The sequence below is a fragment of the Caretta caretta genome, chromosome 5 (assembly GCF_965140235.1).
Source record: "Caretta caretta isolate rCarCar2 chromosome 5, rCarCar1.hap1, whole genome shotgun sequence".
Classification (NCBI taxonomy): domain Eukaryota; kingdom Metazoa; phylum Chordata; order Testudines; family Cheloniidae; genus Caretta; species Caretta caretta.
Window position 1 is genome coordinate 35,990,200 of NC_134210.1, and position 25,025 is coordinate 36,015,224.

General features: G+C 41.4%; 1 protein-coding gene across 1 annotated transcript in view; it reads right to left on the bottom strand.

The window, feature by feature from the left end:
• IL6ST (interleukin 6 cytokine family signal transducer) overlaps positions 1-25,025 on the bottom strand; it is a 63,134-nt gene that overhangs the window by 19,112 nt on the left and 18,997 nt on the right. The window contains exons 3-9 of the mRNA XM_048851831.2: positions 18,961-19,272; positions 17,431-17,563; positions 15,838-15,998; positions 14,943-15,094; positions 7,842-8,001; positions 5,411-5,493; positions 3,919-4,138 (exon numbers count right to left, since the gene is read on the bottom strand). Coding sequence (XP_048707788.2) covers positions 3,919-4,138; positions 5,411-5,493; positions 7,842-8,001; positions 14,943-15,094; positions 15,838-15,998; positions 17,431-17,563; positions 18,961-19,272 — 1,221 coding nt within the window. The remainder of the gene's footprint in view (positions 1-3,918; positions 4,139-5,410; positions 5,494-7,841; positions 8,002-14,942; positions 15,095-15,837; positions 15,999-17,430; positions 17,564-18,960; positions 19,273-25,025) is intronic.

Genomic DNA, 25,025 nt, shown 5'->3' on the forward strand with positions numbered 1-25,025 from the left:
GGAGGAAGATGCAGGACACCAGGTAAATTACTCAATGAGGAGGAGAAGATAACAGAAAACGCAGCAATGTTCAAAGTGTTACATGCCTTTTTTGCTTCAGTTTTCACCAAATTGATCAGATGACTAACACAGTGAACATCAGGGTAAATAGGGTAGGAACGGAGGCTTAAAAAACAGGGAAAGAACAAGTTAAGAATTACTTAGACAAGTTACATGTCCAAGTTGGCAGGTCTGGACTAAATACATCTTAGAGGAATACTAAATACATCTTAAGGAACTGGCTGAAGAGATGTTTGAGCCACTAGTAATTATCTTTGACAACTCATGGAGTGGAGAGATCCTAAAGGACTGGAAAAGGACAAATACAGTACCTATCTATAAAAAGGGGAATAAGGACAACCCAGGAAATTATGGACCTATCTGCTTAACTTTAGTACTCAGAAAGATAATGGAGCAAATAATCAAACAATTTGTAAGTACCTAGAAGATAATAACGTGATTAAGTATCAGTCAACATGGATTGGTCAAGAACAAATTGTGTCAAATCAAGCAAATAGCTTTCTTTGACAGGGTAACAAGCCTTGTGGATATGGGGAAGCAATAGGTGTGATGTATCTTGACTTTGCATAAGGCTTTTGATACCGCCTCACAAGACCTTCTCATGAGCAAACTAGGGAAATATAGCCTAGATGAACCTCCTATAGGGTGAATGCAAAACTGGTTAGAAAAGCATACTCAGAATAGTATCAATGGTTCACAGTCAAGCTCGAAGGGCATATCAAATGGGGCCCCACAGGGATCTTCCTAGGTCTAGTTCTGTTCAATATCTTCATAAATGATTTGGATAATGGCATAGAGAGTACAGTTATAAAGTTTGCAGATGATACCAAGATAGGGGTAGCAAGAGCTCTGGAGGAGAAGATTAGAATTTAAAATGATCTTGACAAACTGGAGAAATGGTCTAAATAAATAAGATGAAATTCAATAAGGACAAAGGCAAAGTACTACATTTAGGAAGGCATAATCAACTGTACAGATAGAAAATGGGAAATGACTGCATATGGAATCAGTACTGCGGAAAAGGATCTGAGGGTTATAGTGGATCACAAACTAAATATGAGTCAACAATGTAATACTGTTGCAATAAAAGCAAACATCATTCTGGGATGCATTAGCTGGGGTGTTGTAAGCAAGACTTGAGAAGTAGTTCTTCCACTCAGCTCAGCACAGATACACCCTCAACTGGGGTACTGTGTCCAATTCTGGACACCACACTTTGGGAAAAATGTAGACTAATTGGAGAAAGTCCACAGGACAGTGATTAAAGTGATTAAAAGTCTAGAAAACATGAGCTTTGAGGAAAGATTGAAAAAACTGTGTTTCTTTAGTCAGAAAGGGAAGAGTGAGGGGGACACGATAACAGTCTATAATGACCTTTTACATATTTGAAAAGAGGAGGGTGGTAAATTGTTTTCCTTATCCAATGAGGCCAGAACAAGCAGTAATGGGCTTAAATTGCAGCAAGGGAGATTTAGATTAAACATTAAGAAAAACTGCCTATCTATAAGGGTAGTTAAGCACTGGAACAAATTCCCTACTGAGGTTGTGGAATCTCTGTCATTGGAGGTTTTAAAGAACAGGTTAGACAAATAGCTGCCTGAGATGATCGAGATCAGAGGTTCTCAAACAATGGGGCAGGCCTCCAAAGGCAGGTGTGGGAATGTGTCAAGGTGTGTGTGGCTTTTTTTTTTTTTTTTTTTTTTTCAAAAGAGCTCTGGCCATTAGGCCCGAGTGGCTGGGGCTCCTGCAGAAGGGCTGTGCACACCTGGAGCCCTGCTGGGCTCTCCTTCTCCCTCCCACATTCCCTCAAAGGAGGCAACCCAGGCTCAGGAGGGCTCTCCTTCCTTCTCCTGCCTAATCCCTCAAGCTGGAGGTGGCGGGGCTCTGGCTGTCAGCCCCAGAGCAGCAGCAGCAGCATAGAAGTAAAGGTGACAACGGGGTGCTAAATCTGCTGTGAAAAGTGATATCACTTTTCACACTCCCACCCTTACTTCTGGGCTGCTGCTGGTGCGGCGCTGCCTTCTCAGCTGGGCGCCTGGCCAGCAGCCGCTGCTCTGCATTCTGCCTTCAGAGCTGGGTGGCAGGACAAGTACTTGTGGGAGGGGGAGGTTAAACAACTACAGACACAAAGAAAGAACCAATCAAGTAAATTTGAGAACCACTCATCTAGATAATACTTAGTCCTGCATCAGTGCAGGGGACTGGACTAGATGACCTATCGAGGTCCCTTCCAGTCCTACATTTCTACGATTCTATGGACGTATGAGAGAAGACATTGAGAAATCAATGTTTTTCTGAACATTCATTAGAGACCAAAATTAATCTGCAATTTCTTGGTAGGATAAGAACACAATTTAGCATTCTGCACTTCCCCATATTCACAAGCACTTTTCAAATATCAACTAGTAAGTAACCCCATGTTATAAGGTAGCTGAGAAGAGGGAATATTACAAATAATGCAGAGACAGCAGTGTCTTTTTCCTAAAAAGCTAGGATCACAAGGTTGGGAAAATTATTTTTCTTCCTTATGCCCCTCCTCCACTAAGAACCCGAGCTAATATTCGTGTGACTTTCAGAGGAAGATAATCAGATCCTTTTCCCTAATGCTGTACAACAGCAGCAGAAGAATAGAAAACGCAGATGTTTTGCTCCAACCATTACCTTTCAGTTTGCTCAAACCATTACCTTTAATTTAAAGAAGTGGTTTTCAAACAGTGGTCTAGAGACTGCACCTTACCTTACTGATGGTGTGGAGAGAACTGGCAGGTAACATGATGCTGGCTCCACATTTCTAGCTGCTTGTACAGGTGACATCCAGGCTCTTCTATAGAAAGAAGAGTCTGGAGATCTCAATGGTTGGAAAAAGGAGGAACCAGCTATGCTACCTTTATTAGGGGGCATTCCGATACATTAAGAGGAGAGGGAACAGGTACTGGCGTGACCAGTAAATGGAAGGAAATAAGGGAAGCACAGAGAGATTAGATTACAAAATGCCTGGGTAGCATACACAGAGAAAAGGTGATCAGGTAGCACAGAAAGATGTGGAAAGGCGATCAGAGAAAGAGTAACAGCATGGATGGGAGTGGAGGATGAAATGGAAGGGTTAAACCAGGGGTAGGCAACCTGCGGCATGCGAGCTGATTTTCAGTGGCATTCACACTGCTTGGGTCCTGGCCACCGGTCCGGGGGGCTAAGCATTTTAACTTAAATTTAAATGAAGTTTCTTAAACATTTTAAAAACCTTATTTACTTTACGTTCAACAATAGTTTAGTTATATATTATAGACTTATAGAGACCTTCTAAAAACATTAAAATGTATTACTCGCACATGAAACCCTAAATTAGAGTGAATAAATGAAGACTCAGCACACTACTTCTGAAAGGTTGCTGACCCTTGGGTTAAACTTTTCCACTAAAAACAAAAAGCTTATCACATTACATATGGCTAAAAATACACAAATAATTTAATATTATGACAGTTAGCACAGGGGATGTTATGCAGGAAGTAGTCTGCACAATCACTATGGGGAAGGGAGACTGATTTGTGGTCAATCAAGATGTGGCCATGCTGTGAAAGAGACAGAGAATCCCCAGTTGGAAGAGACCTATAACAAGGAGTGTTCACATTTATTCTCACAGTTTATAAATACAGTGGTAGTTTAAATACAAAGAAATAATACTGGAAGACCCTCAGTTTTCTATTGCAATTATGAGACTTAAGTTAACTCATTAAAAATAATATCTCAAGAGAGTTACTTTTTTTTTTTTTTTTTTTTGAGAATTCTTATTTGGCAGACTTTCCTGATTGTATAATTACAAATACATTTGATTTCTTAAAAATCAAGAAAGAAACTAACCTTTTGAGTTACTTGCTGGAATAAGCAAAACTGATGGGGGAGATCCACCAATCCTGTTATGAGCAGTTACTGTCACATCATATGTTCCATTTGTTAAATTTAAAGTCAGGTGTGTGCTATTAACACTGTATTTTTCAGGTGGACGTGACAGAGATGGTCTTGCTCTGACAGTCACTTCATATCTCAAGATTATTCCATTGGCTTCAGAACGATCCAATTCCTGTTAAAAAGTGGTTTAGTTTTATTTCATGTTTTATTGATGTTGACCTCTATCACCCGTGCCTTTCAAAAATAAAGATTAATTTCTTTACTTAGTCTTAAAAAGTTTGATTTCTTCTGCTGTGTGCATGTGATATTTCTACTCAATTATGAAAAAAGTGTGACAACAGAAACCAAGAGTCCAATCCCATAAAGCACTCTCTCACCAAAAATCCTTACACATGTGAAAAAGGCTTGCATGATTGGGCCTCAGGCTTTAATTGGAATGCAAAATGACATTAAATAGGTTTTCATTAAATGTACTATATATGAGCTAGGTATTATTATTAGTCAGAAAGAAGGAAAAAAGACACTTCTGTCTCTACATTATTTGTAATATTCCCTCTTCTCAGCTATCTGAGCACCCTAAGCAATCCTCCCACTTCTCCTTCATCACCACATATGTTCTCTAAATAGAGATAAGGAATCAGCAAATTTCAGTTCTAAATCCTCTTGTTGAGACTAGTGAACACACCCCCTTTGCAGATGTTAGGTAGTTGTGACATAGAGAAGATAATGGAGTAACCGAAGAGCTTTTCCCACCTTCTTTTTCCAGACAGAGCTAGCAACAGATGAGTGTTAAAAAGAAGAACTCTGGGTCTACCTTGTCCCCAGGTTTCTCAAATTTGGACTGATTAGTCCAAATAAGAAAGATAATCTCTTGCAGATGAGAGTATTGTAGGTGACACCATGGTCTTTAGTTTATGTACCAGTTACATTCAGAAGGTCAAATAACACCTCTCACAGTTGTTTCAGGCTATGACATGGGTAACACTGGGAAGGTGATACTTTTCTTTTTTAATGAAAGCTTGTATTTTACAGAAACTGACTCCAGTAAGCAGGCAAATTATGGTCTGTGGGCGGGGAGTCAGAATATGCCTGAACTAAAAAGAATACTCTGTTCACTGGTTATACCTAATATTTACATCATTTAACTTAGTTCCAATACAGTAAGACAGATGATAGCTATTTTTTCTATCCACACTCCAATGCACATGTAAATATTAATGGAAAAACTATTTTTGTTACACAACGTAAGTGTAGAGAACGCAATAGAGCATCATAAAACATGGACTATTTTGATTACATATTCAAGTTTTGTTAGAGATGAAGAAACTGTTTCACTTCCACACACACACAAAAAATAAATCTGATTTTAAAGCGTGCCTATAAACTTTTTCTATTGTGCCTTAAAGACTTGTGCAATCAGGTAATCATTTTTACTACTACTTACCTTCCATATCAGATGCACAGTCCAGGAGTTTGGAGAGTGAGATATGTCAATCTTCCTCCACAGAGGTGGTCCCTTAGATGGTTCTGATATGAAAAAAAAAAAAAAAAATTAAGAGGGATACAGATTATTTTTTCATTGGTTTTAAATCATAATACTTTAGCATATCATTAGTCTCCTGCATCTCTTTAAAAAAAGTGTATCCAAGCTAGATGATGCTGTGTTTCAGTATTTCCTTGGGAACCCTTCCATACAGATACAAAAAAAATACTTTAAAAATAAAAGATTGTATATAGTGTTGTTATAGGCATGTTGGTCCCAGGATATGAGACACACACAAGGTGGGTGACCTGAAGAAGAGTTCTGTGTAAACTTGAAAGCTTGTCTCTCTCAGCCACAGAACATAACAACGGCCATACTGGGTCAGACCAATGGTCCATGTAGCTCAGTATTTTCTGACAGTGGCCAATGCCAGGTGTTTCAGAGGGAATGAACAGAACAGGTAATCATCAAATGATTCCCCTCGTCACCATTCCCAAGTTCTGGCAAACAGAAGTTGGTTTAATAGAAGATATTAGTTCACTCATCTTACCCCTCCCCCCAAAAGAAAAAAAGAGATTGTTAACTGGAATAATACCATGAGCTTTCTTAGAGTAGAGCCAGTATCCTCCTGGTGTATAAGACAGGAGAATGACAGGTTTCAGAGGAACAGCCGTGTTAGTCTGTATTCGCAAAAAGAAAAGGAGTACTTGTGGCACCTTAGAGACTAACCAATTTATTTGAGCATGAGCTTTCGTGAGCTACAGCTCACTTCATCAGATGTATACCGTGGAAACTGCAGCAGACTTTATATACATATATGTATGTAAATAAATGTATATGTATATAAATGTATATGTATATAAAGTCTGCTGCAGTTTCTACGGTATACATCTGATGAAGTGAGCTGTAGCTCACGAAAGCTCATGCTCAAATAAATTGGTTAGTCTCTAAGGTGCCACAAGTACTCCTTTTCTTTTTGCGAAGACAGGAGAATGCGCTCAATCTTTTAGAAGACCTTCCACACAGGGGTTACTATCGCTACAGAAATATGACTATTATCTTTGTTTACTATTTCTCCTGGCAGTTGTATTCCTTGGAATCTGAAATCTCACCTACGAATGTTTTAAAATAAAAATCAAAGTGATTAATAAAAAGACCCACAGACCAGTCATGATTTACAACTTTTGGCAGCTTTGCTGCATTTTATGGTTTTATCCAAGGTTCCAAGAACATCAAGGTAGAGGCTCAACAACGGCCACTTTCCGCCTCTCTTGTGGAGTGGAACGAAAACCAAGAGGAAACAATTTGTGGGTGGCAGGAGGAGATTTTTCCTCTTCTGTGCCTTACATTATGTTGTAAGTGAACATTTGGGCAACTGTTAGTAATTTGGAAAGTTTCTGGAAAAAATGGAGCATAGACCTTTGATCATTAAAAAATACCACACAAATATTGCCATTCATAGACTTTAAGGTCAGAAGGGACCACCATGATCATTCAACCTTCTTATGGGAGAAGCAGAGATTTGGTTCCATTGGGAACCACCAACACATATTGCATTCATGTCACTGCTAGTATCAGACCAATTAGCACAGAGGAGCGACAAGTGAATGAGGTGAGCAAGAGAGAGTTTTTCAATCCCCACTGTACCATTACAGCAGCGAATGTGGAAAAGGAGCCTATTATTTCCCATCAACTAGCAAGACTGCTGCCAGTATTCCTGGACAATAGTATGTCAAATTATACACATTTGCTTTCTTTTAACCCTTAAAAATCAGGTAAGTAACTAGCTTGAAGGTGGAATGCACTTTAAGCATTATAAGCTTACATCCACTACACTCCCTCTCAAAGAGAAGATTGCTCATGGATAATTACCCTCTGCTAAAAATTCCACGCAAGTCAAACTGTAACATCTACCAAAACTAAGACTATTAACACAAAAAGGATAGCACCAAAGTGCTGCTTTAATTGCACCTTTATACTGCATTGTATTGCACTGCATTGCATTTAATACTGTATTGTTAAAAAAAACCAACCTGACCCCGTTCTTAGGGTTTGGCTTTATTAACAAGCAAACGAAGATAGAGTTCAACTCAAGCCTTTTCCCCTGGCTTGGCTCCCACTAGGGTTACCACCTTACGCCTACTACTCAGCCCACATCCTAGATCCCTTCAATAAAGCTATTCCCACCATTCTTGAGAGTCACTGGCCACAAGGGGTAATTAGTCATGTGACCCAAGTCAGCAGAACACACTTAAATCTTTCCCAACAAGATCAACACCTACTAAAAGGGGTAACATTTCAGGCAACCACAGCCAGACATCTGCATGTATTTTGGAGTATCACAATAGTTAACTCCTTAGAAAAATAAACATTAATATCAAATACTACTTACTAGCTTCAGATGTGACCCCACTCTTTTCTTTACTCCAGTCACTCCAGTAGCCCAACCCATCTTTCTTCATACAACGAAGTGAAAACACATACTTTGTATAAGGCTTAAGGGACTGAACAGTGAATGAAGTTCTGTGTGAAGCTGTATCTTCAGGAGGAACCTGCAAAGGTAAAAAAGAGGTCTTGAAAAATGTTACTAGCCACCCAGCAAGATCAGTTAAACCCTTGTACCACTACAATCCTCTTTTGAGTAGACTTTAACACTAGGAGCCCTGTGCCTTGGATTATTGATTTAGCACAGCACTGAATCAAGCCCTGAAACTTCAGTCAACTCTGCATTCTTTGACTTCCAGGAGCTTCATTTCTCAATCAGAGTGGAATTAATATATTTTTTTTGGTGCAGAATATATACATACAGGGTCATGATGTCCATATGAACAGGTGTATGTATTTTGCACTTCACTTGTATTATAATCCATCTCATGCAGGATTATTTTTATTATTCCAAAATTTCTGAGTAGTTTTTAAGTAATTCACATTTTTCGTTGTAATATTCGAAAAACACCTACTGCAGAAATCCCACCCCTGCCTTCTCATACATGCAGTTCCCCCTCCCACTGGTTAAGATTATTCTGATCCCAGCTTCAGAGGTAGGAATATTTGCTCTGGCCCATTCACAACCTTACTGTGCAATATACTGCAAGCCATCCATGTTATGAACCCCTCATTCATCCAGTTTAAGAGCTAGGAATCACCCTGTTCCCAATGATGTAAAGTATTTAGGGTTTAGTCATGCTGATTTAGGATACATTTGACCTTAAATCATGACACCAGAGTTTTCCATAAAAGCTATTTTTAGAATTTTACACAGAAATTGGCAAAAAAAAAATCTAAACATTTTCTCCCTCTAAAGTCTGCACAATAGACTCATGGTAGTATACAAGTTTTTACAAGCAGAGATATTAAAAAATTACCAGAAAACAAGATTTATGTCATATACATGCAGAGAAAGATCAATGTGAAGAGCTATAAAGGTTTTATTCATGCTTGTTTAAGATGGCTCTTCATAACTCACTCAGAAGCTTTGCCACTGTGATTAATGTGGCCATTCTAAAAACTCACACTAATCCAAACTTTACACTACATATTGTGTACGTGTTTTAGTTAACATTTAGAAATGTTGTAGTAGGTAAAGACCTTTCTATAAAAGTGCCTCAGAATTGTCACACACACATTTTAATATTCATACTGTAGCAGTGGCAAACAAAATTAAACAAATTTGTATTTCATCCTGGAAATACAATCCTCAGAATTATCAGATAACAGGCCCAGAACCTCCAGATAAATAAAAGTCACATCTACCCTATGACTATAATATCCTACTATTATAACTTTCAGTCACATTTGTCATAGCAAATCCCTCACATGGCAACAAAAGTGGCTAACAGTTTATCATGCACAGTATTAACACCCTGAGAGTTCAGAGTAAGACCAGTAGAACACCTGACAGAAGACCTCTCAAAGTGCTCATCAGTGGTTTAGTCTTCTGGCTGAAATTCCTCAGAGGAAAAGAAATTAACCCCTCCACCTGAGTACAATGAAATATATCACCCTGTGCAGTAACTGTAGTTCTTTGAGATGTGTGTTCCACTTTAGGTGCGCATGACCTCCTGCACCTTTGATTGGAGATTTTTGGTAGCAGTGCCCATTCAGCTTCTGCATGTGCTCTACCCATCTTTGTGCCCCATACTGAGGCTACATAAGGCTGCGCGGGTGAACCATCCTCAGCACTTTCTCTACTGCAAAGCCCCACAGAGGCAGCTCCAGAGAAGAAGGGAGGAGGGTTGGCTGTGGAGCACCCACATGGACATACATCCCAAAGAATTCCAGTTGCTGCAGAAGGCATATAACCTCTCCTTCTTTGAGAAAAGTGTCCCTGTGGATGCTCCACTTTAGGTGACTCCCTAGAAGTAACCCCTTAAGGAGGTGGGAGTTTTGGATCAGTCTATTACTGAAGAAAGAACTGTGTTGCCTGCTGCAGCATCTGATCTTGCAGCATGACCTAAGGCACAATGGTCGGAAAACGTGTGCACTGAGGGCTACGTTGCAGCCCTGTACATTTCAGCAACTGGAATAGGGCTGCAGACTAGACTGATCTAGAAGAGTGCACAATCAAATCTATGAGGAGGTGACGCCTCAATAAAACCATAAACAGGCAATAATGAGAGATCCATTTAGAAATTTCTGAGTGGAGACAGATGCTCCCTTAGACCTCTCTGCAACAGACAAAGTCTATGGGTCTTCCTGAATGGCCTAGTTCTGTCCAAGTAAAAGACTAACGCCCCCTTAACATCTAGTGTATGAAAGAGACTCCTACATAAATTGATGTGGCTGAAGAAAGAAAAAAAAAAAAAAAAAAAAAAACCTGGAAAGTGAAGTTTGGTTAACGTGAAATTCAGAAGAAACCTTAGGTAAAATCTTTGGGTGGGACTGTAATGATACTTTCTCCTTGGAGAACACAGGAACCCTCATCCTTCCCAACCCTTCCAGCAGAAGTGATGGCCACCAAAAAGGCTTTGTTCATAGTCAGATGTAGCAGCTAGCACGTAGCAAGTGGCCCAAAGGGCTGTTTCACGAGATGGTTAAGAACCAGGTTGAAATCCCAAAGCAATGTAGGGGCCCTAATCTGTAGAGAAAGATTCATAAGGCTTGTTAGGAATTGCATTGTGGTCAGAGGAGTGAAAAATCGAGAAACCTTCTTCTGGCACATGGAATGCTGTTACTGCTGCTAAATGAACCTTGATGGAACTCATACAAAGGCCTGAAGTTTTCAATTCCAATGGGTAATCCAAGATTGTGGAAAGAGACAACTGGATATGAGAAAGATGGTGCTGGTTACACCAAAGATTATATCTTCATCGTTTCTGAAGTATGTCTTGTAGATTCTTTTCTGCTATTTTGTACATTTTGTACTTCCAACGAACAGGCAGCTTTTAGTCCCAAGAGCCACTGATGAACCATGCTTGCTTTTGCAGAATGTTCAGACTGGTGTGAAGCATGTGACCTGCATCCTGATACAGCAGTCAAGGTTTGATCAGGAGCTGCCATGGACAAGAGTCAAGTTTGATGAGGTAAGGAAACCAAACTTGTCTTGGCCATGTTGGCGCAATCAAAATGACCTTGGCTTGGTCTGATATTGATAAAGACCTGTCTGATATTCATAAAGACCTTTAAGAGTAATGAAGTTGGAGGATAAGAAAAAAACCTTTTGTCCATTTAATGAGAAAAGCATATTGAAGAGACTGGGAATTCAGTCACTCTCTGGAACAGAATTTCCTACACTTTGTGTTGAGAACCATGGCAAAAAGAAGGCTAACCTCTGGAAATCTCTAAGCTATGAATATTTTATTTAGGACTTGAGAGTCCAACTCCCATTCATAATTTAAGGAGAAATGTCTGCTGAGTGTGTTGTATATCCAGGAGGTAAGAAGCCAAGATGACTATGTACCAGTTTCAAAAGATTTATCAGTTTGGCGCAAAGTGAGGGGCAATATGCTCTACCCTGATGACTGATAATACATGCAATCTACATTGTCTGTCATGATCCTGATGGACTTGTTTTTGAGTAACGGAAGAAAATGAAGGCAAGCATTTCTGACCACTCTTAACTCCAACAGATTTATGTGCAAGTGCTGTTCTTCTTGGGAACATCTTTCCTGGACTGTGAGAGGACATAAATGTACTCTCCATCAAAAGAGGGAAGTGTCTAATGTTAACATGACCATAGAGGGATTCTGTCTGAATGGGATTCCTGCACAAATCTTGGATAGATTATTCCACTAGGCGAGTGACTGTCGGACTTGACTGGCTACAGATACCTGCTTGTTCAGACTGTGTTTGCTGGGTACAGAAACTGTTCTGAGCTACCCCTGGAGACATCAAAGGTGCAATCTGGTGTTTTGTGTAATAAAAAATGCAAGATGCCACATGTCCCAGGTGTTGCAGATGTGTCCTTGCTGCAACTTGAGGGCTGAGCTGCACTCTTTGGATAAGGGCCTTTAGAGCAAGGAACCTGTTGAGAGAGATCAAATCCCTCCATTATCAAATCCAGAAATGCTCCTATAAAGAGAATGTGTTGTGTGGGGGTTAAGATCTATTTCTACATTTATCTGCAGGCCTAGACTTCAGAACGAAGTTGTTGTTTGAACTGCCGACCACATCTGAAATGACTGACCCTAGAGAAGCCAGTCATTAAGGTAGGGAAAGGCACGTAGTCCTAGACGACAGAGGTAGGCAGCTATGACTGCCGTGATTTTTGAGAACACCCTTGGGGAGGATGACAAGACAAAGGGTCTATTGTCAGAATATTTAATTATGAAATAAACCTGCAAACTAAACTAAATCTAAAAGTCAAATATTCTCCAGACAAAAGTACATTTAAAGAGCACCAGTTCATACATGTCTAATGAGACATACTGGAAAATCAAGCACAACGCATACATTACCAGGACCAAAGTCACAAATTAATCCTGTGTACAATGTATGTATCTTTGATGGGTGCTCGAGTGACACATTCCACACTGAAGATGAATAACCAGGTTTACATTCAGAGCACGTAAGTAGTTAGCCTGAATCAAATTCCATCAGTCCTTAATGTTTGTGGACAAGAACTTTATAGTAAAAATTGTTATTGTCCTTCTCTGATGTTAAAGTAAAAAAGCAAAGTAAGAACCATTCTATTTTAGATTTTCTTGTTGCAATTGTCACTGGATATCATCCAACAAGATGGAAGCAATTAGCAGAAATGTGTTGTTAGAGACTGTCAAACGAAATTCTCTCTCTCTCTCTCTCTCTCTCTCTCTCACAAAATTTAAACTCCGCAGAAGTGCTGTGGAACGATTTCTAATGAAGGTAGAAGTTCTGAAAGAAAGCATTTGAAACAATATTGCAAGGTAGACTAGCACTGTGAATACCTGAAAGTGAAAATGACAACAGACTGTTTCATTCACATTATCTGAGGCCATGTCTACACTAGTGATCTTACAGTGGCACAGCTGTAGCGATGCAGCTGCGCTGCTGTAAGATCGCTCATGAGAGCTCTCCTGTCAACATAAAAAAAACCACCTGCATAAGCAGTGGTAGCTTTGTCGGCGGGAGAAGGTCTCCCACTGACACAGCACTGACCACACTGGTGCATCTGTCAGTGTAACTTATGTCGTTCGGGGTGTGTTTTTTTTCACACTCCTGAGCAACATAAGTTATATCGACAGAAGCGGTAGTGTAGATATAGCCTAAGGGATTGCACAACCTGAACTCCAGTCAATTTTTAAGAAGTGAGTTAAATAGTTTCAGATGCTAGATCAGTTGCCAAATCTCCCAGCCAGTTTTTATTTTGTTCTTTAAAAATGTTGTTCATTCCCTATTGTTGTGAGAAAAAAAAATATTTACAATAAAGGAGAAAATATATAAAGGGTTCCTGAAGAGGGACAGGGAAGGACGTTGGAAGGGCAGGAAGAAGGTAAATTGGATAACGTAACCCAAAGTAATGGCCTCCAATATCTATTTGTCCATCAAGCCTCCCATGCTTGATGAAAGAGAGAGAGGAGGTGCCCAAAATGAGGAAGGGGAGTTGTGTCATGCAGCTGTGAAAATCTGGTCATTGGGTGGCTTGGATTCTTGCTGTCCAAACAACAAAACTGGTGTTTGAACAATGCTGGAGACTAGGATGAAGTAGTCCAGGCAGTTTCAGGTTTTTTCTTTGAAAATCTTGACCTCTTAGCTGGTTTTTCTGGTGGCGTATGGTAGGTAGATAATTGAGCAGAGCAGAATCTTTGTGCCGACTGAGACCTGCTAAACGTCCTCTTTTTTGTAGGGTGTGTATAACCCTAAAGACTGAAGTGTTGTCACAGAGTCCTTCAAAGGTATGAAGCGAGTAGTCTGTGGAATCTGCAAAAAGCTTCTGCCATCGAAAGGTAAATATTCCACTAGGGATTGTGCCTCTTGTGGAAACCCAGACAACTGAAGCCAGGAAGTTCACCTCATCACTACTGTGGTGGAAACAGACCAGGCTTCAGTGTCTGCTGCATTGATTGAAAACTGCAGTGTTTTTGCCGAGAACCGACCCTCCATTATTATGGCGATGTACTGTTCTCGATGTTCCTTTGGCAAATGGTCAATAAAAGCATTGAACTACTCATAGTTCAGGTAGTCATATTTTGACATCAGCGCTTGGTGATTAGCTATCCTGAACTGTAAACTGTAATGTTGCTGACAAGTAGCACCTACGACCAAAAAGGTCCAGACGTTTCTGGTCCTTCTTATAAGTGGAGGTTTCTGAATATGTTGCTTGCCCCTTTCATCGATTGCATCCATAACTAGAGAATTTGGTGCTGGGTGAGAGAATAAAAACTCAAAAATACTATGTCCCAGCCAGGGCTTCTATTAACCTGCTTTCATGTAGTGGGGGTAGTAGTGGTAGGCTCCAGCTGTTCTTGGCTGACTCTAGGAAGGCTTTATTAATTGGCAGTACCACCATGCTGAGGCAGAGGTGTGCAAAATGTCGAGGAGCTTGCGAGGTGAATCCTGGACTTTTTCCAGGGAAATTTGCAAGGTGCCAGTGACCTGCTTCATTAGTTACTGGAATAGCCTAAAGTCACCAGCCAATGATAGCAGTGGTGGCATTATTGCCTTGTCAGGCGACAATGACATGTTTGTAAAAGGGGGTCACCTCCTTGTCTATCCTTGCCTCTTGTTCCTCAAATGTCTACTCAGGCTCAGAGCTGAGACACCCTTCCCAAGAGCAGTAAAGCAGCGAACTAAATGAGAGAAAGGGTACCAGCAGTCACAGGTATCAATACATAATGGGATGGAACACCCCCCACACCCCCAAAGAAACTGTCATTGAAGAGAAATAAGTTATGTAGTGCAGTAAAGCAGTACTTCTGGAGGTGGCAATACAGTGAGGAAAGTATGGCTTATATAGTACCAAGGAAGGGCATTGAAGCAACAGATGAGCTTCTGTTGCTCATGATGGTGAATGGGGACTCTGGATTAGTGTGGCAGAGTGCACAAGAAATCAATAAAACATTTAAAATAAGGTTACCTCCATCCAGTCTGTGCTGTCACTGATCCTGTATCGAATATTAAATTTCAGCTCCATCTCAACAACTATGATTTGGTTCTCCCATGACAGTTTCAAGACAGTGGGAAGTTCTCCCGAACTGACTGTTAAGATGCGTGGAGGTAGAGGTTTCACTAGAAGAGAATGAGAAAGTACTGAATTTTCCAAGTGCTGTATTGTTTAATTCATATGTATAGCATGAAGTATGGTATTTAATGCACCTGGCATATTTTTATTGGTTTACAAGTTCATTTCTCTTTTATATTCTCTAGACTACTCACTGACAGTACCAGATGCCTGAAGAGTGCACTTTCTTTGGAGGAGATGATGTACTGTAGAAAAGCTGAACAATGAGGTCTGTAATTTTCCACCTTTCAGAAATGAAAGGCCAGATTCTAGTCCTGCTTACGGCTGCATAAACCTGGCTGGAGTAGTACTATCCCTGACTAGGTGACTATACTATAGTGGTTCCTATGGCACCCCGCCAGTCCCGGTGTAGATGTGACTCTACTCTGGTGATAACTGGCTGCCAGAAAGGCTTTTTTGGGGTGAGAATTGGTAGGTCCAATAGGTTGCTACACTTTACATTAGAAATTGGCTGGATAGCAGGCTGCTTCCCCCCCCAAGATCTGGAGCGAGGTGGAGAGAGAAAAATCAGCATCACCTTTCATATCAAGACTTCTGCCCAGCACTGCTCAGGATCTAGTCCATAGTATACTACTTTTTGGAGCACAGAACTACTGTTGCCAACAGCTTAAAGTATTTTACAATATAGAAACAGCATCTACACGCTAGTTCAACAATATTCAGAGAGGTAGCAATTCGTTCTATTGCAATTCTCCAGTACTTCAGGATCTTAATTAAAGCATATAGTTACCAATGTCCACAGGATCAAAATTAATGTGCTCAGATTCAGCCTTCCCAAGGGCATTCTTAGCTTCCACCCAGACCTCCAGGTTGACAAAAAACTGAACATTGGAAATCTCACAAGAGTTATTTACGCCTTTTGGTTTGCAGTCAGGCAAGGTTTCTAGTGGCCTAAATTGAGAGTTAAAGAAAAAGCAAGGGTAAAATAAAGCAGTAATTTGCATTTATACAAAGCACTTTCTATCCAAAGATCTCAAAGTGCTTTAAAAAGGAATGAATCTAGCCCTAGTCATCCAGTAAATGTGCAGCAAAGCTGGTACTAGAACCCTGGTCTCTCAAATCCAAGTCCCATGCCTTAACAAGAAGCCCAACCATCCTTAGTTACGGAATTAAAATACATAACTTTTTTGTAAAGTGATAAGGTGGGTGAGATAATATCTTTTATTGAACCAATTTCTGTAGGTAAAAGAAAAACTTTTGAGCTACAGAGACCTCTTCCTTCAGGTGAAGCGATAGGTATAACATGAAAGGGACCCAGGCTTCAGACTGGGACACGATATGGAGACAATATTAACAGCTCTAAAGGATGACCTATGGTGTATATTCATTAAAAGCACTGAAGTTTTATGACACTGCTTTACTTCTCTGCAGCTTTCAACACAGCAACAAGGTGCTGCTGACTTGCTTACAGCTGCAATAGACAACACATCACCACAATGGCTTCAATTCTTTTCAAAAGCTACCCAGAATTGGGATGGGAATCTATTCCTCTTCCCTAAAACTGATCAGCTGGGGAGTCTTGCATCCTGTCCATCTCCACCCCAGTAATCTACATGAAATCTCCTGAAGAGGTTGAGACATGTAATGGACCCTGTAGTGAACAATTCATTGACGACACCCTTACCACCAAGCTTTCACCTCATTTTGAACAGATATTACCAGTGCCTTTCTTGTGAAGTTTAGTTACGATTAAAAGAGACATCAACTTTTGGATGCAAAGCGGTTGGCTGGTTCAAACTGAACCTAAGCAAGACTGAAGTGACACTAGTGGGAGAGTACAAGCAATCTGAGCAGCTCATAGCTTTCTCACCATAACCAGAATCAAGGTTAAAACAAACAAACAAAAAAAGACAGACACCCAACCAAAAAAGCTGTCTTCAAGGGTAAAGAACATAACCTACTGGACTATCACCATTCAGATTTATTTACCTGTTCAGCATCAGTTACAGTGATGCTTGCCACAGAAATACCCATAACTGATACAGAATCTGGTTCAAGCTGTACAATAGCTTAATACCAATGAGATGTGTACAGGACTCTCTTCCCTAGACTTTCTCTGTCTTGGAAAAAATCATTTTATTTGCTTAAGTTTAAAATCTTAAACTGTAGGACAAACTTGAGCTGTCAAATGTTTTACCCTGACAAACAGGCTACAGCAGCTTCAGAAGTCTAAATTTACAGTCTAACTCAAAATATATTCTTTCAAAAATTTTTTTAACCATCTTAAAATATTGGAAAATTTTATTTAGCCTACATGCAAAACCCTAAAAACGATGAAGACGTGATATATCTGCCTTTTATAAAGTTTAAACAAGATACTTACCATTGAGATTTTAAACAGAAATCAGTGGCTAGGAATGTATCCCTTCCAGGATTCCAGGTACAAGTCATAATAAATTTATTTTTTGACATTTGACGCACAATGCAACTCAAATTTTCAGGCTTCTCTGGGGGCACTGTATGAAAAAAGTTACTGTCTGTAATTTATGTGCACATACATTTGATTCCAATGAAAGCAGCGATGAATACACTGTTGCAAGAGTAATTTAGTTAAAATGAGAAAATTTATTTACTGTTGCATTTAGTAAATGCTAAATATTATGAGATAGAGAACATCTAGTGAAGTGTAATGCATAGATGCCTTGAGAAAAAAAGTGTGCAGTGGTAGGAGTCATCACTGTACAGAAAACATGATCTGGGGATGGAATGAAGTTTGGGACAGCGTAAGGCCTAGAAGGCTAGCACAGAATGCACTGGAAAGGAAGGCAGCAGTGATGGCAGCAGATCTGTTTGTGAAGGAAAAGGAAGAAATAAGAGACCACACATTGCTGTAGTATTGATAATATTTCAGGAGTTTTAGCTATGAAGATGTTAACAGATCACAATGGCTTATTATTATAGATAGGTTCTCTCACATACACAAGATACCATGTGTACAGAATGGGTAAAATTCACCCCAATATAGAGAGCCCACACCTAATCCCCAGATATTTTTAATTGTCTGGGGCCTAAGCATGGGTTTTCTGCACTACATTTTGTTCTTCACCTTTTTGCAAGTACTAAGACAGACAACACGATACTCCAGGCATGGCTGAGCTAATTAACCTTGGAGTTGGATTTCTCATTTCTATATGTTAGAAATATTCTAGTCTCCTACCACTAACTTCCAGAGGATTGCGATTTTTGTGGTGTTGCAATATAATGTCCCAAGAATACTTCCTTTCTTCAACTACTGCATTCCAATGGTAATATGCGATTTTGACAGCTGTGAACCTGATGAAGAGCAGGTCACTTGATATCCCCATCAGAAACTGAACATGAAGTTTTATGAACTTTATTAAAAAGGAAAAACAAACTAAGTTAAAAACCAAACAGATATTATGAGCATGAGGGACAATCATTAAAAATATGCTTAAGAAAAATCAGACTGTTCAAGAACCATATTCTTTCTATCAAGCCCTTCATTAGCTCAATGATCTCTAAGAGGTACCATTTTAATTGTGACATGTTCGCATTTTCTTCACAGAGCTTCATGCATGTGCAGTTCTCTTGGTACCCTTTTATGTATATGAAATACTTAAAAATGTATTTTCTGCTTTGTGGATCATCTTTTTCAAAGTACTTTCATTTGTTCTGTGTGTTTAGATTTGGGGGATTTTTTTTGTACAATTGTTCGAGAGGAAGAAGGGTTAAGAGGATATGCCAAAATGTCCTTGAAAAACATTTTCTACAAGGCAGAGAAGAAAATGGAACATTCTTGACAACTTTATATAGTATCTCGGTGTACGTAAACATTTAATGGAAAATTTACAATATTCAAAGAAGAAAGAGAGAGGAATAAAAAGCTACTTACAGCCCAGTGTAACTGCAATTCCATAGATATTCTGTTCAATCTGTCCATCTGCTAAAACATTGCATGTCAGAGGAGTAGCTAAAGTAGAGGTGTCTCTAAATGTGACGCTGGAAACAGTTCTGTTTATTACACGGTATTGTTCTTTAGGCACTACAGAACTTTTGATTTTCCAAATAATCTGACTGGCATGTATATTGCCAAAGTCAAGACAACTTTCATTGAGAATGCACAGTGCTGTAAAATTGGAGCCAAGGGTCAACAGTGGAGACTCTGGGATGATGTAACCGCATGACTGCACAAGTCCCCCTGAAACTAAAAAGGATAAAATCAATTTGAAACATCACATTTCCATATGAAATCTTTGTATTACTATTGCTACAAATAATCTAACACTCCTGCTATTGAAAGATTAGGAAAAATATTTTTGAAGACTATTTTGTGCATCTGGCTGTATGTGTGTATAGACAGCTACACTTGCCCTGCACAATACAGTGTATTTCTTGTCTAATGCACTAGCATGAGCAAATCACTCCTGCACAGATTTAGGGGAAGTCCATGTGCATACTCTTCCTCAGGTATTGCAAGAGAATGTTACCAGTAACAACAGAAGAACTGGAATTGAAATGACAGAGACAGAGAAAATGAGGTTAAAGATGGGAAGCTTAAGTATCTTTTTTTTTCTCCTACACTCATCCTCTCCCCACTGCTGGAAAGACCTTTGTAAACAACAACAAAAATACCCATTACAAAAATTCTGTACATGCTATTTTAAAAGGTGCTCTATCAAAAACGAGACTTCTGAAATTATTCAGTCCCGTCCCCCCAAAAAGTTGCTTGAGTAGCAATCATCACAACAATTGTATCTTTAGGAAATTCAGTAAATTTTTCATTTAAAGAATCTCTATCTAGCACAGGGGTGGGCAAAATACGGCCATGACTAACATTTCTGTCCGGCCTCCTCTGCCCGGTTGCGATCTCCGAGTCCGGGCCGCTAAAAGTCCTGTGGCGCAGCAGGGTGCTCAGGCAGGCTGCCTGCCTACCGTGGCCCCACGTCGCTCCCGGAAGTGGCCGGCTGCTGCTGGCACATCTCTGTGCGTCCCTGGTGGGGGGATGGGAGGCGGCTCCATATGCTGCCCCCACCCCCAGCACCATCCTCACAGCTCCCATTCGCCGGTTTCCTTGTGGGGCGGTGCTTGAGGGCGTGGGCAGCACATGGAGACCTGCTGCCCCTCCGTGCAGAGACATGCCAGCAGCAGCCGGTCACAGCCACTTCTGGGAGCAGCATGGGGCTATGGCAGGCAAGCAGCCTGCCTGACCCCTGCTGTGCTGCCAGCCAGGAGCCACCTGTTGGAAAGCGCCTCCCAGCCAGAGTCTGCACCTCGCACCCCTCCTGCACCCCAACCCCCTGCCCCAGGTCAGAACCCACTCCTGCACCCAAACTCCCTCCCAGATTCTGCACCAGCTCCTGATCTCCAATCCCCTGCCCCTGCCCCAGCCTGGAGCACCCTCCTGCACCCAAACTCCCTCCCAGACCCCGGACCCTCTCCATTAATATAGTAGAAATGTGTTGCCCGTGACAGCTTGCCAAAATTCACGGAGTGGCCCCCCTGTGAAAATTATTGCCCACCACGATCTAGTATATTGAAATGAATGGAATATATATTCATCAAAATAATGAATACAATCCATATCTGTTTAGATTTCCACTCAACAGTTATTTTCCCTACTAAATTCCCCCGGACATGTAATGAACCAAACAAAAGAACTTTTGGTTTTTCTGAGTCAGTCAACTGGTGACCAGCTAGCAAAGCCCAATCATGGGGAATATGCAGGTCATCATATTTCTCACTAGGAAGGCAGTGGATTTCATACAACTAATCACAAAAAAAAAGCCAGTTACCTTGCCTATTCTGTAACTGTTGGTCTTTGAGATGTGGATGCAGACACGTATTCCACTCAGGAATGAGCATGCCCAGTACATTGAAGCCAAAGAACTTTGCCTAGCCATATCCATAGGGTCAGTGCTTGCGTCCTGTGGACATTAGCCCCTCCCCAGGCTATTTAAGAGCAGCACTCTTCTTGGTTCCTTTGCACTGAACATCAAGGGCAAAGACTCTGATGTGCGGGGGGGGGGGGGGGGGGAAGAGGGGCAGAGGATGGGTTGGGGAATACATGTCTGCACCCACATCTTGAAGAACACCAGTTACAGAACGGTCTTGCCTTCTCTGAGTGGTTGCAGATGTGTATTCCATTCAAGGGACTCATAGACAGTACTTGTAGAAGGTGGGGCTCAGAGTCCATTTCAACAATGACTTTAGAACTGTCTTGCTAAAGTTTGCATTTGACAGTGATACTGCAGAAACAGCATAATGTTTGGTAAACGCATGTACTGAAGACCATATTGCAGCCATGCAAATATCCAGTATTGAAATATTGGTAAGTAATGTATTCAGTGTTGCTTGGGATCTCAAATGACACCGTAATGTCTGTGGGGGCAAATAATAAGATACTTCATATGCCACGGTAATACCCACTTGAAAGTAGTCTGCAAAGAGACTGCCTGACCCTTCACAGGAGACGAAAAGTTGAGGAGAGGCCTGAAAAAGGATTAGTCCCCTCTAAGAAAAATCCCAGACATTGTCTCACCTCCAACATCTGAAGTCGTTGTTCATGTGAATTCGAATACAGTTTAGGAAAGAATGCTGGCAAGTAAATCACTTGGTTAGAGGGAAACTGCAAAACAATTTTTGAGAAAAATTTTGGATGTCACCATAGGGCCACTTTGTCTTTGAAAAACTGAGTACAAGGGGCTCCAACATAAAAGCCTGAAGCTCGCTTACTCTCCTTGTAGATATTATTGCAAGAAGAAAGGGTGTCTTCTAGCACAGAGTGACAGAAAATATGTTGCCAGAGGCTTGAATGGAGGCCCCATCAGGGCAAATAAGACTGGATTAAGGTCTCACAAACTGAACCCGTCTTTCCCAGGAATGTGGAGATGAATGACTCCTTTCAAAAATCTCACTACTATGGAGATTGAGAAAATTGACTTCCCTTGGATGGGCAGATGAAACACTGAGATCACTGCAAGTGAACCCTCAATGAACTGATCAAGAGACCAGAAGATTGAAGACATAACAGATATTCCAAAATGTCCTGAATACAGGCCAGTATTGGCTGAATACCCCTGAGCTAGCAACCAAACTGAAATTCACTTCCACTTGGCCAAATGCATAGCCCTAGTAGAGGGCCTCCTACTATTAAGCAACACTTGTCAAACAGCTTCTGAATGTCGTTCCTTCTCTTCATCTAGCCATGCCACATCCACGCCATGAGATGAAGACTGTTCAGTGCTGGAAGCAAAATCTGACTGTGGTGGTGGGTCAGTAGGTCAGGATAAAGAGGTAGACATATGGGCAGACAAATCAATAGACTGAGAACCAACATGGCCTCAGCCAAGCTGGTGCACTGAGAATCAGTCTCAAACTTCAGTCTGAGAATGACCTTTGGGATGACTGGAATCTGGGAGGTTTGGGGGAGGGGGGGGGAGGCATACATGAACACTGATCCCCAGTTCAGGTGGAAGGCGTCTGTCAAGGAGCCTGGACTCAGGTCTGCTTGGGAGCAAAACAGATGGCCCCTATCTTTTGTCGCAAACAGGTCGATAGCCAGAATGCCCCTTTCCCAAAGATGGACCTTAACACACTGTTCAGAGACCACTTGTGATTCTGAGAAAAGACACTGCCAAGGTGATCAGCTGAGCAATTCCACACCTTTGATAGATAAGCTGCTGTGGAATGATATTTTCCTTGACACAGAACTGCCAAAACGTCACTGCCTCCTGACAAAGCTGGCTGGCGTGAGCTCTCTACTGTTCGTTCACACAGTATACCATGGTAGTATTTTTGGTGAGAACGGCTGTGTCTTCTACGTGTAACTGAAAGGGCCAGCACGCACTGTAAATAGTTCATAGCTGCAGGACGCTGATATGAAGGGAAGCTTCCAGATCTGGCCACAGTCCCAGAACTTTCGAAGTCCCCAGATGTACTTCCTAACCTATTGTGGGGGCACCAATCACTCCTGTTATGACTGGTGGAGAATGGCTGAAGGGAACACCCCTGCAAAGATTGATATGGTCTGTCTACCACTCAAGGAACTGCAGAACGGGTGACCACACTTGCACTAGGGAGTCCAATGTCTGACAATTTGGGCAATAGACCCAGTTTGGATGATACAGCTTGAGCCAGGCCTGAAGAGGACAAAGATGCAGTCTCGCATTCTGGACTGCATAAGTACATACAGCCATGTGACCTAGCAATTTCAGGCATACTCCAACTGTGGTGGAAGGGTGAGCTTGGAGGGACAGACAGATGATGACTTGTCTGAAATTGCTTCCTTGGCAGAAATGCCCTCACACTCATAGAAGTAGTAGGGCCCAAATTAACTCATTTTTTTGCGTTGGTACTAAAGTTGATTTTGCTTTGTTTATGATCAGATCTAAATGATTGGAAAGATACAGAGAGAACAGGACATGGTGGAGGAGTTGGTCTCTGGACTTGACCTTCACCAGTCAATCATCCAGGCAGGGAAATACATTGTATTCCTCTTCCCCGAGAAGTGCAGCTATTACTGCTATGCATTTGGTAAGAGCTTGAGGAGCAGAGAAGCCAAAGGGGAGCACTGATATTAATAATGCTGACCTACGACCACAAAACTTCAGCAGCTTCCTGTGGCTCAGGTAAATCGCCACTTGGAAACAGGCATCATGAACACTGAGGGCAGCAAACCAGTTGTGATTCAAAGCAATAGCTAGGGTAACCATGCAGAATCTCATATACCTCATGTACCTGTTAGGTCTCACTTCTACCTTGCATCTGGCAATCAGGAAATACTGTGAGTAGAATCCTTTTCCCTAGTGCTACAGAGGGATTTCCTCTATGGCTCCCATAGTTCAGACCTGCTGAAGGAGAGGTGACTCATCAGAGGGGCCCCTCAAAAGGGATGGGGTGGGAGCATGGAGAGGACTGAATGACATAACCTAATCCCACAGTGCTTAGGACCCATTTGTTTAAGTTTATAGCTTCCCAAGCACTGTGGAAGTGAGAAAACCTGTCTGCAAATGGCAGAAGGTTTGCAACTGGAATGCTACTCTGACAATCAAAACTGCTGCTTGTCTGAAGCTGAGGGAGGATGGGCTGAATGATTAAAGTTAGAGACCCAGATGGTCTTCTCCTGTGTTATTTATTCTGCTTCTTGGAGTAGTCTCACTGTCTTGCCTAATATGGCTCCTGCCAGAATACTGCTGGGGCTGATATTGCTGTTGCTGCTGCGGCAGGGGTATAAAACCCTAATAAATGGAGACGCTCATAAGTTTTTAAAACAAAAATAAAGTCTCATCCATTTTGTCAGAGAACAAAAATGGACCATCAAAAGGTAGGTCTTCTGTGCTCTGCTGGATCTCCAGAACTAAGCTGCAGTTCTGCAACCACAAGGCCCTGATCATCAAACACTGATGCCTTAACTCTGGAAGCAGTGTCCGTTATGTCGAGCACCTACTGGAAAGCCATCTTGGCAACCAGACAGCCTTCTGCAATGAATGCCTTGAACTCTTCTCTAGAGCAGTGATTCTCAACCTTTTTTCTTTCTGAGCCCCCCAACATGCTATAAAAACTCCATGGCCCAGCTGTGCCACAACTGTTTTGCTGAATATAAAAGCCAGGGCCAGCATTAAGGGGTAGCAAGCAGGCCAACTGCCCAGGGCCCCATGCCCCAGGGGGCACCGCAAAGCTATGTTGCTCAGGCTTTGGCTTCAGTTCTGGGTGATGGGGCCCTGGGATGTAGTCCTGCGTGGCGGGGCTTTGGCATTCTGCTCTGGGCCTTAGCAAGTCTAACGCCAGCTATGCTTCACAAACCCCCTGAAACCTGCTCATGGTCCCCCAGGGCCTAGAGGATGCAGTAACTTGTCCTTGAATTTTGCTACAGACTCCCAATACACAGAATCATATTTCAACAGCAGCCTGCGGGTCTGTACTGCACATTTCCAAGGATGAGCTTCTATAAATTTTTCT